General features: G+C 58.0%; 2 protein-coding genes across 14 annotated transcripts; both read left to right on the top strand.

Annotated features, from left to right (window-relative positions):
* The first annotated feature begins 905 nt into the window (after positions 1 to 905).
* On the top strand, positions 906 to 8298 carry FAAH2 (fatty acid amide hydrolase 2). 4 transcript variants are annotated; one of them, XM_039571789.1, is made up of 12 exons: positions 906 to 1091; positions 1304 to 1386; positions 1675 to 1808; positions 2102 to 2311; positions 2712 to 2831; positions 3320 to 3455; positions 4227 to 4344; positions 4658 to 4777; positions 5669 to 5780; positions 6440 to 6634; positions 7278 to 7480; positions 7632 to 8298. In XM_039571789.1, exons 1-11 carry the CDS (start codon positions 906 to 908, stop codon positions 7451 to 7453), a joined length of 1590 nt encoding a protein of 529 aa, XP_039427723.1. In that variant the 3' UTR covers positions 7454 to 7480; positions 7632 to 8298. The 4 variants fall into 4 exon arrangements, with proteins under 4 accessions (XP_039427723.1, XP_039427722.1, XP_039427725.1 ...); XM_039571788.1 differs by having other exon boundaries at positions 7278 to 8298; XM_039571791.1 differs by lacking the exons at positions 906 to 1091; positions 1304 to 1386 and adding an exon at positions 5051 to 5155 and having other exon boundaries at positions 1720 to 1808; positions 2041 to 2311; positions 7278 to 8298.
* A 100-nt stretch (positions 8299 to 8398) lies between these two features.
* Positions 8399 to 16040, top strand: LOC104691689 (interferon lambda receptor 1-like). Of its 10 annotated transcripts, none has more exons than XM_039571779.1 (9): positions 8399 to 9191; positions 10520 to 10586; positions 10657 to 10826; positions 11375 to 11495; positions 12265 to 12437; positions 13438 to 13616; positions 14050 to 14203; positions 14484 to 14614; positions 14939 to 16040. In XM_039571779.1, the coding sequence occupies exons 3-9, from the start codon at positions 10757 to 10759 to the stop codon at positions 15752 to 15754; spliced, it is 1644 nt and encodes a 547-aa protein (XP_039427713.1). In that variant the 5' UTR covers positions 8399 to 9191; positions 10520 to 10586; positions 10657 to 10756; the 3' UTR covers positions 15755 to 16040. The 10 variants fall into 10 exon arrangements, with proteins under 10 accessions (XP_039427713.1, XP_039427715.1, XP_039427716.1 ...); XM_039571781.1 differs by having other exon boundaries at positions 10667 to 10826; XM_039571782.1 differs by having other exon boundaries at positions 8399 to 9120.
* Positions 16041 to 17380: the final 1340 nt, after the last annotated feature.

A 17380-nucleotide genomic window follows, 5' to 3' on the forward strand; every position in this document is an offset into this window, starting at 1 on the left:
ATAATTCAATTGCCAACTATGTGGAAGAGATGCAGTAAGGCCCACTCACATGCTGCTTAAATCCTTGCTTTAAAATACATGATTTTTTCCCCAGCATTACCAATTCTTCTGCCCTGAGAGTTGAGGATTATAGAGCACTCTTCCAGTTTCCATAATCAAGCACCTGAACACCTCAGAGCATGTTTAAAAATAAGTGTGATAATAGCAAGCGGAAAGCTTGAGAATGAGGCTCGGTGTTTATAATCCAAAAGAACATTACAATTTGATGTCAACGTTAAACTGATGGTTGTTAATGTTCAATAGGTAGGTAACACCCGACAGAGCGTTTGTGTGCACAGCCTGACCCTGAAGACAGGCTTTTGGATGGGGACGGGCAACCTCTGCAGGAAAGGGAAGCGTCTCCTTCACAGTCCAGCGCAGGAGGTCGGCGCGGGCAGCCCGGAGTCATTGCGGCCGTGGGCTCAGCCCCGGCGCCTCAGACCGCGGCCGCACCTGTCCAGGTGAGGCTGTCAGTGCAGCCCCTGCCCGGGGCGTGTTTCGCTAACCCGCGAGAGCGCCGCTGTCACCTCGCACCAGCACAGCTCGGCTGCGGTGTGCGCCTCCGATCCGTTGCCTTTGTCCCGGAGCAGAGGAGCGGGCCGGCCCGGGGCGGGCAGAGCGGGGCTGAGCGCCGAGCAGCGAGACAAAAGGTGGGCGAGGCCGCCCGTCCCTCCACCCCCGCGGGCACCGCTGCGCTCCCGGGGAGGTCCGGCCCGGTGAGGCCCCCGCGCACGCGGCACCGCGACGACCCCCGGCCCGGGCCGCGGCGGCACGGTCGCCACGGCAACGCGGGCGGTGCGTCTCCCTGACGTCACTTCCGCGCGGGGCGGGGCGGGGCGTCGCGCGGCGTCGCGCGCAGTGCAGCCATGGCGCTGTCGCGCGCGGAGCGTTGTCTCGCGCTGCTGCTGCGGCTGCTGTCGCGCGCCTGCCTCGCGCTGCTCGCGCTGCTGCCGCCGCCGCGCGCCGGCCCCGCGCGTGCCGTCCCGCCGCCGCGGCGCGCGCTCCTGCTGCTGCCCGCGCGGCGCCTGGCGGCGCTGCTCCGCGCGCGGCAGGTACCACCCGCGCCCCGGGGAGGGGGGAGCGGGGGGACAGCGGGGCACAATGGGGGGACAGCGGGGGGACAGCGGGGGACAGCGGGGCACAATGGGGGGACAGCGGGGCACAGCGGGGGGACAGCGGGGCACAATGGGGGGACAGCGGGGGTCCCGCTCTCCGCCGCCCAGCGGCCGCGCCTGACGGCGGTTCCCGCTGTGCCCCTGCCCAGGTGACATGCATCGAGGTGGTGGAGGCGTACGTGCAGAGGATCAAGGAGGTGAATCACCTCATCAATGCCGTGGTTAAGGACAGGTGAGCTGGGGGTAGACGGCACGGTCGAGGACACAGTGGCTCTCCGCCTGCCTCCCTTCGGGCCCCAGGCCAGGCCGCTGCGCCACGCCAGGGGCTCGGGGATCCCCGCGCTGCCACCGCAGCAGCACCGTGCTGAGCGCCCGGCGGCTGCTTGGCCGGGATGCTCCCGGCTCCGGCAAAGACCAGGCTTCCCTCACAAGCTCCTGCCGCACTTGGGCTCCGCCCGCCCTGCGGGGACCCCCTCCTCTCTGATCCAGCGCCAGAACATCGCCCGGTGCCTTGTTGCAGGTTTGAGGAGGCCCTGCAGGAAGCCCAGCAGGTCGATAAGCTGCTTTCAGAGGGCCCTGGCAATGACTACCTGGAGGAGAAGTTTCCCTTGTTGGGGGTTCCCATCACCGTTAAGGAGGCCTTTTCTCTGTACGGTGGGTTTATCTTTGTGCCTCTCCAGGTCGTGATTTGCTCCCTCTTGGCCAAGTGCTCCCCAGAGTGGTGGGTGGCTGTGGCAGGTGCTTGGAGGGAAGTAGTTTCCCTTTCCCTGCTTTGCACCAAGCTCTGCCTGGGCTTCTGCTTTTGTGTTCTATTGTAGCACACAGGTGCTGCAGAGCTTGTGGTGCCTCAGAGGAGCAGCCCTCACTGGGAACCTGCTTCCTGCAGACCGGGATCGTCCGGGGGCACTGGCCCTGATGCCTCCCTCCTGTTGACCTTGGCACCACAGGGATGCCCAACACCTCTGGCTTGGTCAACCGTCGTAACGTGATCGCCACCTCAGATGCCACAGTGGTGTCGCGGCTGAAGCAAGCGGGTGCCATCCCGCTGGGTGTCACCAACTGCAGCGAGCTCTGCATGTGGTACGAGTCCAGCAACAGGGTCTACGGGCGGACCAACAACCCTTACGACCTGCAGAGGATTGTCGGCGGCAGCTCAGGTGAACACTGGCACCTCAGCACAGTCCTGCACAAGTGTCAGGTTAAAATACAGCAAGGGAAGAGTTCCACGTCTCTGCACGCAGCTATTAATGTGTCCCTGGGCTCTTGCAGAGCTTACAGGCCTCTTTCCTGGGTACCGCTGTAGGCTATTGGGAGGTCCAGCTACTTTGCCTCTTTTGGGTGTTTCATCTGGCATTGCTTCAGTTTGCTCTGTCGTAGTTCAGCAGGAAAATCCCTTTGGCCCGCATTCTCCGGCTGTCCCCCAGCTATCACGAAAGCCAAGGTGCCCCCCATCCCTCTTGCTTTTTAGGCCCCCACCCTCACTGTGAGGTTCTCCTGCTTTGCTGGATGATTTGCACCATAAACCTGTGGGGTTTTGCCATGTTTTCTCCTGTGCAGGTGGGGAGGGCAGTGTCCTGGCAGCTGCCTGCTCAGTCATAGGTGTGGGCTCTGACATCGGCGGCAGCATCCGGATGCCTGCCTTCTTCAATGGAGTCTTTGGCCATAAACCCACGACAGGTAGGGTCGGTGTTGGGGTCTCCTCCTCCTCCTCCCTGCCAGCAGAAATGCCATGAGGTGGAATGGGGGCTGTGGGATGAACCCATTCAGGACACCTCTGTGCTGGTCACTGGTGGGATTGCTGTAAGGAGTCAGGTAACCCCTTGCATGGGACAAGCCAGTTGAGGAAGCACAGCTGGGCTTAGCAGCTGGGAAGCTTTTGGTGATAGAATGCCAGGCACGTGGGAGACAGGAGGGGGTTTACCCAAGTATTGTATCCTCAGAATGGGATGTTTTCACAAGGTTGGGATCTGCTGGGATGTTTCTCTGGCTTTCAGTGTACTGACTGGGTGCTTTTCCTCCCTTCCCCACCCTATGCACCTTGCCATCAGCACTTGTGGGGTGTGCAGTCCCTGGGGAGCCATGTCTCCCTGTACCCAAAGACCCCCAGCAGGGCTGCCCTGTCTGGAGATGATACTTGGGGTGGTACCTGACATCTCTGCTCTTAGGGGTGGTGCCCAACGATGGCCAGTTCCCAAACGCTCAAGGCGTGCGGACCAGCTACCTGTGCACAGGGCCCATGTGCCGCTACGCAGAGGACCTGGAGCCTATGTTGAGAGTCATGGCTGGTCCCGGGGTCAGCAAGTGAGTTGTTCCCACTGCTCCCAGCTGCTGAGCTGGAGTCGGCAGCTCTCACAGTGTATTAGTCCTTTGTACGAGACAGGTCTGCACCCCACCCAGTTTGCTTATTACTGATTTCCTTCCTCTGCTCCTGGCTTCAGCAGGACCTTGGCCGCTGGGACTGCCCTTCCCACCACCCATGTGCTCCAGGGAACCGGCAGCCACGAGCAGACTGATAGGTCCCCCTTCACCAGTGAGCTGTCCCACACACCCCTCCCCTCCCAGGGCTGGCCTTCCTCCTGGGTATTACCGGGCCTTTTTCCTGTTGTTGAATGAGTTTTCCATCCCACATCATGGCCAGTTCAGTTCCTTCAGTTCTTGGTCCATGCAACCAAGAGCGTGCTGTGTGCCAGTGAGGAGCAGAACGGAGATGGGGCACATGGGGCAGCCCTCTTTTTTGCCACAGCCTGCACACAGTTGCTCTCTCCATTACCACTTCATTTTTTCCCTGGCTCTTGTGCAATCCCAGCCTTGGCTGCAGCCAGGGTTTGTAATCACAAGGTGCTTCTGGAGAGATGAGAATTTTCCCGACAGAAACTTGCTGGGACTGAGGGGGCGGGTGAGCATCTGGATGCGTTATGGGCAGTAGGTGTCTGTGTGTCTTCAGGTTCTCACCTTGCCTCCCTGGGGGACAGAGCAGGGTCTCCTGAGGACACATAACGAGCTTGTGAGAACCTCTAGCAGCTGCAAAGGAGCTGGGGATGGATTTGTGACAAAGCACCATTCCTTTCCCAGACTGAAACTGAATGAAAAAGTGTCACTGGAGAAAATCAAATTCCACTGCATGGATCATGATGGCGGGTCCATTTTTGTGTCACCTGTGGACAAGGAAATCTTGCAGGCCCAAAAGAAGGTAGGAAGCAGTGGAGGATGGTACTCACTGGGGCGAACCTGAAGATAGAACTTGGGGAGGGGAAAGAGCTGCTCTGTGTGGCTCCTGCAGGGGCCAGTGGGATGAAGGACTGGGGAGGCAGCCTTGCGTCCCAGTCCTGTGCTTTCAGGGGTTAAAAAGTGGAAAGAACTTTTTCTTCTTCAAGGCTAAAGAAGAAACAAGGGGAAGATCTTGCGAGTAGGTCCCCCTTACCCTCTTCTCTGTAGTTTCCATGGGCTGATGGCAGTGCATCACATCCTTGTGGAAACAAACCTGTCCTTGCACTTCCCTTCAGGTGGTGGAGCACCTTGAAAATGACCTTGGGGTCCAAGTTCAGCGTGTGGCAATCCACAAGATGAAGTATTCTTTCCAGATCTGGTCAGCCATGATGTCGTCCAAGGACAGCGAGGGGCAGGTGTGTCAGAGTGAGCTGGCAAAGGCACAACTTGGGTGGCAGCAGGGAAGAATCAGCTGTTTGGGGCCAGCTGTGGAGAGCTGTAGGCTTCCAAAACCTGCTCAGGGGCTTTCCCTGCTCCATTTGCCCTCCCAGTCCTCCTTTCTTCTCCTAAAGCTGCACAGCCCCTTCTCCCTTGCTTTCCTGTGGGATGAGGCCATGGCTCTCAGCAGAGGAGCAATGTGGTAATAGGGAGGGGGAGGTTGTTTTGGCACATTGACGTTTTCCGTGCAGGTTGGTATGTCAGCCAAGCAGGGGACATCCTGCCTTGCTCTTTGCCCCATGCTGTGTCTTCTGACTTGTAGACTGGGATTAACACCCTTTGGGATGCCAGGACAGGTAGGGGACTAGCAGCTTTCCAGCAGGAGGCCTGCCTGCGTTATTTTTCCCTGGAATTGCAGCTGCTGTGCTATGCTCTGTGCATGCAGGAAAGTGTTTCGTAATAAAATAAACTTGTGGGAGCATCATAACTTGTGCATTCCTGGTGCAGAGGCAGTGATGAAACAGCCCAGCACCACCACACTAAGGAGGGCTTATCTGGCTCCTCTGCTCCTTCTTCCTGGTCCCATGGTCATATCATAGGAGGAAATGCCTCCCTTGCATCGTGTCAGTTGGGTGTTGCTTTGGGGGACTCTCCCTTCTCCTTGCTGTCTCTGGCAGGGAAAGATACTCCTGCTGCTGCCCTGGATCAGTGTCAGAGCTGTGGGGCACTCCTGATGGGCATCTCCTGTGTAAAAGCAGGAAGGCCTCACATTGGGATAATGGGACAGCTGGAATTTCACTGTCTCTTGCCAGCCTGTGCCTCCCTGCTGCATGTTGGCTGTGCTGACGGGGCGAGCGGGTGTGTTACAGGAGGCACAAAGATTCACAGACCTGCTGGGGGACCACGGGAAGCCAGTGTGGCCGCTGTGGGAGCTGATGAAGTGGCTCGTGGGGATGTCTTCTCACACTCTCCCAGCTATCGGTAATGCTGCGAGGGGCCCTGGGAGGTGCAGAGGCAGTGGTGGGGTGGGCAAGTTGTTAAATGCAGGTATTACCCTTCCAATGCCCAGTGAAGGAACTCAGGGTTTGCCCTGAGCAGCTTCAGCCTAGTTTTGTAATGACACTCCGTGTCTTTGAGTGACATGCAAGCTCAAGAGAGCTGGGTGGATCTTTGATAAATGGTAGTGGGTATTGTGGGAGAAGAAGTGAGGATGATGGAGCTGAGGGCAGGGTTCACTCCTGCTGTGAGCCCTGCCAGAACTGCTACAGGCTCAGAGGGAACAGTCAGGGTCTGCACTGATCTTATTTCATAGCAGCAGGTACTAGAGAACCCTAATTAGCGCAGTCGTGCTGTCTGTCTAATGAGTGCTGGGGTCGTTCTGCCAGCTCTGCTCAACCCCACTGCCTGGAAGAGCTGGAAGGAAGGGGCAGGCTGAATGCCTTTCCCTTGGCAGAGCTGGGGGGATGCTGCCCACAAAGCTGTGCCAGGGGCAGTCTGCTGTGGCTACTGGCAGAGAGGGGGGTACGTGGGAGGCCTCACCAGAAGCGGGGGATGCTGTGTGTGGCTGGGTAATGTATTTTTGCCCCACACAGCTCACAGTCCTCACTCACTCTCGTCCCCATTTCTACCTTTCGCTGCAGCCCTCGGACTGACAGAGAAGCTGGTGAACCTCAACCTCAGTGGGAAGGCCAAGCTGGTGAGCATGGGGAAGAGCCTACAGGAGGAGATGGAGGCGCTGCTGGGGCCGGATGGGGTGCTCCTCTACCCCTCGCACCCCACCATCGCCCCCAAGCACCACTCCCCCATCTGCATGCCCTTCAATTTTGCCTACACAGGTGAGCAGCCCTGGCTCCTGTGGGGTTGCAGCTAGGGCTGCCGGGATGGTCTCACCCATGGCAGCAGTGTGGGCTGGCAGCTGGGGTGTTGAACCCAGAGTGTTCTCATTGCTGATGGTGGGCTGTGCAGCAAAGAAGGGGGTCTTGCTGCTCCAGAGAGTGGGGCAAGGGTTGTTGTGCTTCCTGCTGTGTGGCATCTTTTACCTTTTCCAAGTCTGACTTCTGTGTGTGATATTAGGGGCCTCCATGCCCCAGAGGTGTTACAGCTGCCACTACAGTTTAGCAGGAACCTGAGAGCCTCCATCTCTTGGGGTACAGCCTGGGGCTCCCTGTGTGGGTCCCATGTGGTCTGGACACCTCAGTGCTAGTGTCAGTGCTGCCTGGCTTTGGAGTGATGGAGGGCTGGTGCCTGGGGCAGGAATGTCCCATATTTGGCATGCCATGGTGTGTGCCATCCTTGATGTGGGCACTGTGAGTCTCTGACCAGTGATGTCCTTTGTCTCAGCAGTGCTGCATGAAGCACCAGCTCCCAGGATCTTGGTGCTGTGTAGCAGCAGCTTGCATGCCTGGGGTGGGAGAGCCAGGCAGCGATGGTTTCCAGTCACTGTGCTCACTCTGATCCATCCAACCTTCTCTCTTGCAGCCATCTTCAATGTCCTGGGCCTGCCAGTGACCCAGTGCCCGCTGGGGCTGGGCAGCGAGGGGCTGCCACTGGGCATCCAGCTGGTGGCAGCCGCCTACAATGACCACTTGACACTGGCAGTGGCCCAGTACCTGGAGAAGGCCTTTGGAGGATGGGTTTTACCGGGGAAGGTTTAGCCTTGGGAGGCAGGGACAGAGACAATGGCAAGTGCTGATGCTTGATCCCATCATGGCACTGCCTGCTCCCTCTGCATCCCCCTGTGCCCCCCTGGGGGTGGCTGGTGGTGCCTCCAGCCCAGGAACAGCTGGGCTGTTGCCACTGGAGTTCTCATCCCTGTGGCACCCTCTCTCACAGAGAGACCTGCCTTCCCTGAACCCCTCAGGAGCCGCAGTGCTGCAGTCTGAGGATGTCCTGCCTGCATCCTGCCTGCAGTGGGCACGCACCCACCTCTTCCAGACCGTGGAGTTGGCCAGCTCTGTGACCCTTCTGCTTTCAGAATGCTGAGTGAGAGCTGGGCAGAGGATGTGCTTCCAGACTGCTGGGGCCAGCTGTGCAGCACCCCTCGGGGCTGCCTGGGCCCATGGGGGTCCTCCTTGGCCTGACCCTACCCACAGGGCTGGACTGTGCCTGCTGCACCCAGGCTTGCCAGCCTCCACAGTCCTCCCAAGTTCCTGCAGGCTTCCTCCCCACCCTGACCAAGAAGGGGGAGAGAGGGGCTGAGGGGGCTGGAGGAGCCATAGGCTGCCTCACCAGCAGCACTTTGTGGGGTGGTGGGTGTCTGCAGCTGTCAGGCACAGCTGAGAGCATTTGCAGCACTGGATGAAGCATTTCCTGCTTGTGTCTTCCCCTTCTTTCTGGAGGGATCATCCTGCCTGACTGGCATCCCCTGCCACCTGTCCTGCTGAGCTGCCTGGCCTCTGCCCCAGGAGCGGACATGGACAGCGATGTGAGTGGCTCGTCTGAGCAGGCAGCAAGCACAAGGTGTTCTCATTGAGGGAAGTATTAAAGAGCCTGTCCAGTCTACTGTGGCTGTGTGTCCTTTTCCTCGTGGCTGTTACCCTGCCAGCTCCCATCAGGCCCCAGCCCATCTCTACCAGGGATGTGTCAGGGCTGCCCAGCTGCTGGCCATTGGAGTGGTGCAGGGACAACTGGGGGGATGCTGGCATTGGCCCCCGGGGTGGCACTTGGCCACTCCAGGACTCTTTGTTTTGGAATGGCCAGGCTGACAGTGACTCCTGGGCTCCTGGCAGAGCTGAAGGGTGCTTATGAGCTCCACATGCTGCTGTCAGTGGCTCTGTTGGTCTTGTAATGGTTGCACAGCTCCTGGGAAGAACAAGCACAAGCCAGAGGCCTGGAGCTCTTGAGGGTGATGCAGAGCCACATGCAGGTCCCTTGTGCTCTCCCGGGCAAAATGAGGGGCCCCAGCCCTGTGTGTCCAGCCTGTAGCACTGATCCTGGCAAGGATAAAACCTGGTATTGGTTTTGCTGGGATGTCCTGACCTGTGTCTGCCCTGCCATGTGTCACCCCTGGCCTGACCCTTATGCTTCTCTGTCCCCACACCACTGATGGTCCCCGCAGGGGTGGCATAGGAAGCTGCGATGGCGTGCTGGGACAGGCTGTTCCTCAGCCCTGGTGTGCAGAGGGCACTGCTGAGCGGCTGCGCCCAGCTGGGACGTTGCTAACAAGGAAGCAGGGAAGGAAAAAAACAAACCCTGGCTCAGCAAAGGAGGTACAAACCACCCAAGTCAAATCACGTCTCCCAGCGTGGTGGCACAGATAACACGGACCTGTCCCCCATCTGGAGGAAGCCGGGCAGCTGAGCAGACCGTGGTAACGCTTCCTGTGAGCACTCGGAGCCAAACGTGGGGTTGCTGAGCTGAGGGTGTTGCGTTTAACAGAGCGTGGTGGGCAAGGTGGGTTCCTGATACCGCAGAGAGAAAATGCTGGATCAAGGTAGGGGGGAGTGCTGGTGCTTCAGGGTGGTGTGATGGGGATGCGGACAAATCCCCACAATCTCAGTTATTGCCACAATATGGGGAGGGTTGCTGGGATTTTCCCTCTGGCCATGGCAAAGGGGAACGGATGTGCTGGGGCTCAGAGGGGGGCTGGCAGGGACCAGTCTGCAGTCAACCTCGCTGCTTCAGGGAAGCATTGGCCCCCTTGTGCTGCTTTCTGCAGTGGGAACAGCCCTGTCCCTGCCTGCATAGGCAGCTGGTGCTAGGGTCTCCATCAGTTCCCCAGCTCTGTGACTCCACAAACCCCCGGAACAGTCCTGGAGACTCCTTCTCCCTCCAGGCAGAAATGCTGCTGCCTTCAAAAGGCTCTTTCACAAGGCCAGGAGGGCTCTTGCTGGCCTCAGGGTGGGGGGAATCCCTATACCAACTGCCTGTGCTTCGGCTCTGATGTTTCAGAGGTCTCACCTCAGCCCTCGCCCACAGTTTACAGCTGCACGTCCCTGCTTGTTGACTGTTCCTCTTTGTTTCAAGCTCTTAATGCTGCAAGGGACAGAGAAAGCATGGGGGGAATGTTTTGTACCCACGTGCTGAGGTGGTAGCACTTGTAACATTAGTGCAGAGTCAATGTGAAATGGGAAGAGAGAGTGGCAGTGGTGAGCCAGCCCCGTGGGTGTCCCGTCTGGCCAGGGGTGCTTCCGCCCCTCCGCCTCTGGAGGTGGCCCTGGGCTCCCCACCTTCACGGGGGAATGTGTCCCCACAACCAGAAGGTTGGTGTGGTGGCCTCAAAACCCTTGCACGTCTGCTCCGGGAGAGGAAGGTTACCTCCATGACCGTCAAGAGCAGGGAAAGATTCCTGGTGGCTGAATGGTGGGGCAAGGCCAAGGTAAGGAGAGACTGGCCAGGTGTCAGATGCAGGTGTCCAGCAGGATCAGCCTCTGCTGTGGTTTGCAGTCTGAGGTCTCTTCTTACAGCCCGAGAGGGTCCCTCATTGTGCCCCATTTTGCCTTGTGGGTGCCGTCACACATGGCCAGGGAGGCTGTGGGAAGGCTGGGGGTGTCCTCGAAGTGGTGTCACAGGTTGTGCCAGTGTGAGTCATGCCCAGAGCTGGGCTGAGTCACCTCTCCAGTGGTGTGAGCATCAGGTGAGAAGCTTTCTCAGACCCACATCCCAGTGACAAAGGCAGCATGGCTTCTCGCCACAGGGTGCCAGAGGTGGGTGCAACAGAAGGTCACTGCAGCACGTGCACAGTGCCACAGCAGTGTGGCAGCTGTCCACTGTCCCTGCAGGTTCACTTACCACCACAGCCCTGAAGGCATCTGCCCCTCCACTGTGGACATCTCTGTGCCATAATAGGTATGTGGACTTCATGGGGCAGTGTCACTGGCTGAAGCTTCTGAGAATAATACCCTGTTTCTAATCTCAGGTCCCAGCAGCCCGTCATGTCTGTGGGTAGCGAAACAGCTCCAGCACACCCATCCCTTTCCGTGGCCCCCGGCACGGCAGCGTAGTGTGGGGGCAGATGGATGGGCTGTGGTAGGATGAGCCCTGCCCTGCGCCTGCTGCTGTTCCTGGCCAGCTGCTCCCTGCTCCAGGGTAAGCTAGTGCTGAAGATGTCACCACAGTCTGGGGGGGTGGGGCCCTGGCTGCAGGGCAGGGGGAGGCACAGGGTCACCTCTCACACCTACTGAAGGTACCTGGGAAGAGGAGGGGCCCAAGTGGTCATCAAGGTGTGATGAGAAAGTGTCTTGGGGTGACTTTATGATGTGTATCCCCTCTCACTGCTCTATGCCCAGAAATTTTAAGTTTTGTGCCTGCTTTGCTTTCTCCTAATTCTTATCTCACAGAAGGAAAATAAGTAAGTAATGGATATTTTGAACCAAACCACTACAGAAAGAAAACCCCAGGATCAGCAGCAGCTGTGTCAGGGTGTTGTCCCTCCTGTTTTGTCAGCTGTGTCTCTGCTTTGGCAGAAGCATGGACAAGGTGCTCTCAGTGTGCGAGGCACTGGGGGGATGGAGGTGCTGAGCACCTGCTTTGAAGTCAGTGTTTGCCCATGCTGGGCTGAAGCTGGGGAACCTGTGCATCAGGCCACAAGGTGACTCTGCAGGACGCTGCCCCATGCCCCTCTCCTCCCTCTCCAGGGATGCTACTGCGTCCACGGGATGTGAAGCTGGAGGCACGGAACTTCCACGTCTGGCTGCACTGGAAGCCAGACCCCAGCTCACCCAGCTATGCCACTTACGAGGTGGAGTGGAGGAACAGGTAGGTGGGGAGGAAGGGGTGAAGGGATCTGGTCTTCTTACACCCTGGCAGAGGCTGTTGGGGACCCCTGGCAGCCAGAGGACTGCTGTCTGGCAGTAAATGCCACAGAGTGACAGAGCAGTGGAGTTGGCTTGTCCCACCCCTGCACATGCAAGGTCAGCTCAGGACTGTGTCCTGGTGGGTTTTGAACAACTTCAGGACAACCTCCCTGGACAGCTTGGTCCCTTTCCTGGTCACTTGCCCAGTAACAAACTAAGGGGTTGCTTTTGGACTGAGGTTTTGGATTTGGGTTTTTTTCCATTATGCTAAATGGGATTTCCTGTATTTCAACCTGTGCCTGCCGCCTCTTGTCCTTTTGCCAGGCACCACTGAAAGGAAGGCTCTATCCTCTTTTCTCCATGTTGATAAGACCCCCCCCAGCCAAAGTCACCTTTCTCTGAGGCTCAGCTGTCGCCACTCCCTCAGTTTCCCTCATACCACAGAGCCTCAACAGCCTCAACCCCTTGGTTGGTGGGTTCTCCCTGCCATGACTGTGTGTTTTCTCATTGTGGAGAGCACAGGTCAGGGCACAGTGCCAGGTGCCATCTGTCCCCAGGAGGGAGTCAGCTTGCTGGTGATACCCCTCCTCATGCACCCTGGGATGCTGTTGGCTCATACCTGGGCTTTCCTACACTTTCCACCTGGGCAGGATGGCGGCATCTGGGCAGCCCTCCCTTTGGGCTGAGAAGGTGCTGAAAAGAAGCAATCCCTGTGCTTTCTCCCTGGGCAGAACCTCGAACTGGACAAAGGCAGATGCCTGCGGGGGGAACAGCAGAAGCTCCTGGGTGTGTGAGCTGTATTTTGACAGGATTCACGATATCTACTGGGCACGGGTGAGAGCGGTGGCCAGAGGTGAGCAGTCCGAGTGGGCCAGTTCCAGCGAGCTGCAGCTATACAGAGACAGTAAGGACCGGGAGCTGCTCCAGCTGGGCTCTTCCTGGGGGGCCAAGGGGGAGAGGGGTCCTTGGAGAGATCTGATGGGATATAGTGGGAAACCATATGAGGATACTGGAGGGAAAAGAGCCAAGAGACCTAACCAGAGGAAAGGGATGGGGCAGAGCTGCTGGAGGGGGGCTGGTGAAGAGCAAAAGGACAGAGGAGACACAGTGAGGTGAGGACCATGGATAGGAGGCCCCAGGCCAGCAAGGCACCATGAGAATTTGGGTCTCTGGGGAACGCAGCGAGATGGGGCAGGAAAGGATATGATTCTCATATCTCCGTATATGAGAATATGAGCCTTTTGAAAGGCTCACCTTCCTCCCCTGTCATGGTCTGGGAGTTTTTGCCCCAGCAAGATGAAGCTGGTGCAGGCAGGGGCAGAGCCTCTGGTGATCCACTCACCCTGACTATTGTGTTTGCCAGATGTGGGAATGTGCCTCTTCTCAGTCACAGACTGTTCTGTCCAAAAAACCTGATGGTTTCTTGGAGCTAGAAAATTTTCAGGACCCTGCCCTGACCCCCATCACAGGGGTTGTTGCAATAAACTGAATGTGTGAGCAGCTAAATGGGTTCTACGTTGGCAGTTTGCGTTCCCTTGTTCATTCCCTCTGCATCCAACTGGCATGGAAATGGGTGCACTCAGAAAGTGATTGCTGGCCTTGGCAGGGGGTTTCCAGGCCCTGGTGGACGGCTCAGGGGTGAAGGCCTCAGCAGTGGGAGCCGGTGGTGCTGCAGGTCTGTCAGTGTGAAGACGAGGCAGAAGCAGTGCTGGCTGTCATGAAGACCTGGTGGCTGCCATTCCTAGAGCTGGTTTCAGAGCACAAAGTGTCATCAGGCAAGACCCAAGGAGCTTCTGTGCTCTGGGAAGGGAATGTCAGATAGAAAAATATCATTTCTAGAGAAACAAGATGCCTGCCTTCCTTTGAAGGCCTTAATTTTCTATTTTTTTCCCCCCTCCCTACAGCAATTGTTGGCCCCCCCAAGTTGTCCTGGCTGCTACAGGATCAAATCCTCAGCGTAAACATCACCACACCACTCACTCCCTACCGGAGAAGAGCTGGTTCCTACAAGCCAGTCGACCGAGTGCTGCTGAAGCTGTGGTACTGGCTACACCTGTACGAGGGGAACCTGCTTGTCCAGCAGGTGCGTGGTAGCTGGGCAGGGCCCAGAGCTGCAGGGCTTGCACAAGCTCTCCGGGTGCAGCAAAGCCACCATCTCAGGTTGCAGTGGTGTGGGGGTGGCTTTGCCACAGCCCTGCCCACACCTGGCTGTGCATGCAGGTGTCAGGTGCTCTGCACCCCCAGTCTGGGGCTCCCACCTCAGCGAGGCAGGAGACCCCTTCCCTCCCCTGGGTAAGAAGAACTGGACTGGTTCTGTTCAGATGAAAGGTGATGCCACAGGTGTTTCAGGAGATGCTCTGGGACCTGAACACCTCCTGGGGCAAAGAACCGAGTGTTGGAGGTGCCTAGGAGGAGGGACCATGGGGCAAGTGCGATGCTGAGGCTGCACAGAGCAGTGGAGCCATGCACAAACCCCACCTCCAGCCACTGTGGCCACCTGTCGCATCTGCTTTCAGGTACCCTGCAAACGGAGCAGTGAGGAAGTGCCTTGCACCTTTGGGCATCTGAAGCCCAGCACACAGTACTGTGTCCGGACGGTGGCTGCAGACATGGCAAGGGAGCGGAGCCGGGAGGCTGAGCAGTGCCTGGTGACTCCAGCAGGCCCTGCAGGTGGGAGGACTCTCACCATCTCAGCTGGCACGGTTGCATCTCAGGTCCTGCTCATAGCACAAACTTGCGTGTAGATGTGGGCCCCTCACCTCCAGCCACTGTGGTCAGGATTGTTGCCCAGTGCTGCCCAGTGGGGACCTCTCAGGGCAATGCTTTCTCGTCATCTGCCTTGGGCTTGCCTCCTGAAACATCTCAGCCTGGCATGGATGGGAAACACTGATGGAGGGTGGGCTGGGAGGGATGTGTTTGAGTGACCCCTCAGCCTGCTGTGACCTCCCAGCAGGCTTTCCCTGGGTCCTTGCCATACCGAGTGCCTTCTTCCTGCTGCTGCTACTGAGTGTGGCTGGGCTCTACTTCATCCAGCTGCATGTCTTGCCCAGCCCTCCGGAGACGCGCCTCCCAAAAGCACTGGTGAGTGAAGATCCTCCTCCAGTCTCTGCCTTCTGTGTAGCCATAGCCGAGCCAGGGTTCCCTGCATTTGCAGGGGCTCAGCACCTCCTTTCCTCCAACTCTCACACCACCAAGCCCATCTTGGTACCGAGGTGCCTTCCCTGCTGTCTGAAGCACGGTCCCCCAAGGAGAAGGTACTGGTGGAGGGCATCAGTCAGCCATCCATCACAGTGGAGGATGGGGTCTCAGGCAGCGCAGCCCTCAGTGTTCAGCAGTTTTTCACTCCTAAGCTGGCAGGGCTTTTGCCGGCTGAGGCTGACCATGTCACTGCTTGTGTCCTCACAGGCTCTCCAGAACAGCGAGCTGAGTGTGGCCATACAGGTGCCTCCCCTCGAGCTTGAGGAGAACCCACTGGCCCTGTTCCTGCAGACTGAGCTCCCCTCCCACAGGCTATCCACAGCTGGGCAGGCATCAACCACAGTCCCACAGCTCCTCCGCGGCCTTGCCCAGGATGTGAGTGGCTACTGTGGCAATGGGTTTGGCCCAGACTGCCCTGAGGGAAGGGACCCATCCTGCACCCACAGCCAGCTGGGGCACGCCTGGGATTCCCAGGTCCCATCACGGCTGGAGAAGGATGGGGAGACAGGTGATAGGCATCATGTGCCAGAACAGCCGGTGCCAGTGGGACTGACTGGAAACAGCTACACAGGTGACAGGGACAGCCAGACACCTCAGATATGGCTCCCCCTGCACCTCCAGCTTTACTTTAAAGGCCAGTGCCCAGCCCTGGGAGCAGGCAGCCACCTTCCTCTGCCCGTGCCGAGCAGGAGCTGCAGCCAGGAGTACCTGCAGGAGAGTCTCGGCACGGCTGGACACTGGCTCCGGCTCAGCTCCGTGAAGATCCCGGCCAGTGCGGAGGAGGAGGAAGGGCAGCTCCTCTCTGCTCCCCAGCCCCTGCTGGGCGGCGAGACTGAGCCGGAGCCAGGTGACAGCGCCGTGCAGCGAGGCTACTCGGAGCAGGCAGAACTGGGTGTCTCCAGCCCCTGCCAGCTGCTCCCCTCGCCCCTCAGCGTCCTGCGGGCGCCTGCCTTCTCTGGCTACGAGCCACGTGCCCCATCTGGCAGTGAGAAGTGGGGGCACCCTGGAGCTCCCGGGCTATGACGCCTGCCTGTCCCAACCTGCTGGTGCCGGGCTGGGGATGGGACTGGGGCAGGCAGAGGCATATTCCGGGCACGACCGCCAAGGATGGGCGCGATCCAGAGCTTTCCTCTGGGGTTTGGTGCTCTTGAGACAAAGCATAAGGAGCATGGACCAAAGCTGAACACCCAAAACTCTTATCTATTTATCTGTCTGTATGTGTGCATGTATGGTACAGTACCTATACTAATGCAAATGTATGTAACACTCATATATACATATATATTTATAAAACTCTTTAATGAAAGGATGTTGGGGTTTTTTACTTCTGTGGAAATGCTGATCGTGTGCTGGAGCTGGTTTTAAATATCACTAATTTATTATAGAAAACTGGCTTCTCTGTTCATTTTTTCTGTGTTAGAGACACAGCACGGCCCTTCCCTGTGCAGCAGTCAGGAAAGGCACTGGGTAAACTTGGGGTTTTCCTGGCAGAAAATTGCACCCACAATCTCTGTCTCGCCATCCTGTGGGAAAAGACTGGTTTTTAGCACCATGGGGATAACATTTATTATTCCTGCTGCCAGCACTGGAGTGATTTACAACTGAGAAGCTCTGCCCTGCAGTTGTCCCTTGGGATGTGTTTTGAGGCTGTGCCTGAAGCCACAGAGGCAAGGGGAAACATCCTTGTGCTGTGCCACAGGCTGGGATCAGTGGAGTCAAAATGTGGTGACAAATCCAGGCTCCTGGACTCACAAGAATTACTCTGGATCTGGGAAGAGGTGAGAAATGGGTGTCTAGCATCCAGGCAGCTGGTGGAGGGGATGGAGGTACAGTGCTGCCAGTCTTGGGGAGCCTTTGGGGCTGTGCAGAGCCATGTTCCAACCCTGTGAGTCACCCCTGACACCCCAGCCATGTTCCATCCCTGCCTTGTACTGCAGGCTGACCCCACAAAGGTCCATGAGGGAGCAGAGATCCACCTGCAGCCGGGGGAGGACCCCACACCAGATGCCCGAATGAGGCCATGACTCCATGGGAAGCTCATGGCTGGAGCGAGCTCCTGGCAGGCAGGACCTGTGGCCCCATGGAGAGAGGAGCCCAAGCTGAAACAGGTTTGCTAACAGGACTTGGGACCTTGTAGGGAGAGCGATGGAGCAGCTTTGGGGTGTGCCTGGCATCCAGCCCAGGTCAATCCCACACAGACAATGTGAGGATGTGTGGTGTATTGAAGAAATTGAGCTGAATTAACAAAAAAAAAAAATTGAAAAGACAGTCCCAAGAGCTGCTTGAGGAACACGTGTATTGCTCATACGCTTTTTGCTGCCTACGAAGTTGGTGTCCAGTCCCTCACAGTCTCTGATCTGCCTCAAGGTCATGGTCAAGCCCTACATGCCTGGAGCCCTGTTTGATCAATTACCTCATCCCCATAGCCCCCAGCGCCTCCAATCCCACGCCACTCTGGAAGGTCACTGCGTGGTCTGAGGCACCAGCAAGGCCCCTCTCAGCAGGAGCATCAGTCAGAGCTGCTCCACTGTTTGTGCCACAGACTCTGGGCGGGAGCCACATCCCAGGCAGGAGCTTGTCCAGGCCCAGCAGATTGTCCATCATGCTGCTCCAGCCCAGTCCTGGGTGGTTTGCCAGGACATGGGACCA

Source organism: Corvus cornix, chromosome 4A, assembly GCF_000738735.6.
Source record: "Corvus cornix cornix isolate S_Up_H32 chromosome 4A, ASM73873v5, whole genome shotgun sequence".
NCBI classification, from domain to species: domain Eukaryota; kingdom Metazoa; phylum Chordata; class Aves; order Passeriformes; family Corvidae; genus Corvus; species Corvus cornix.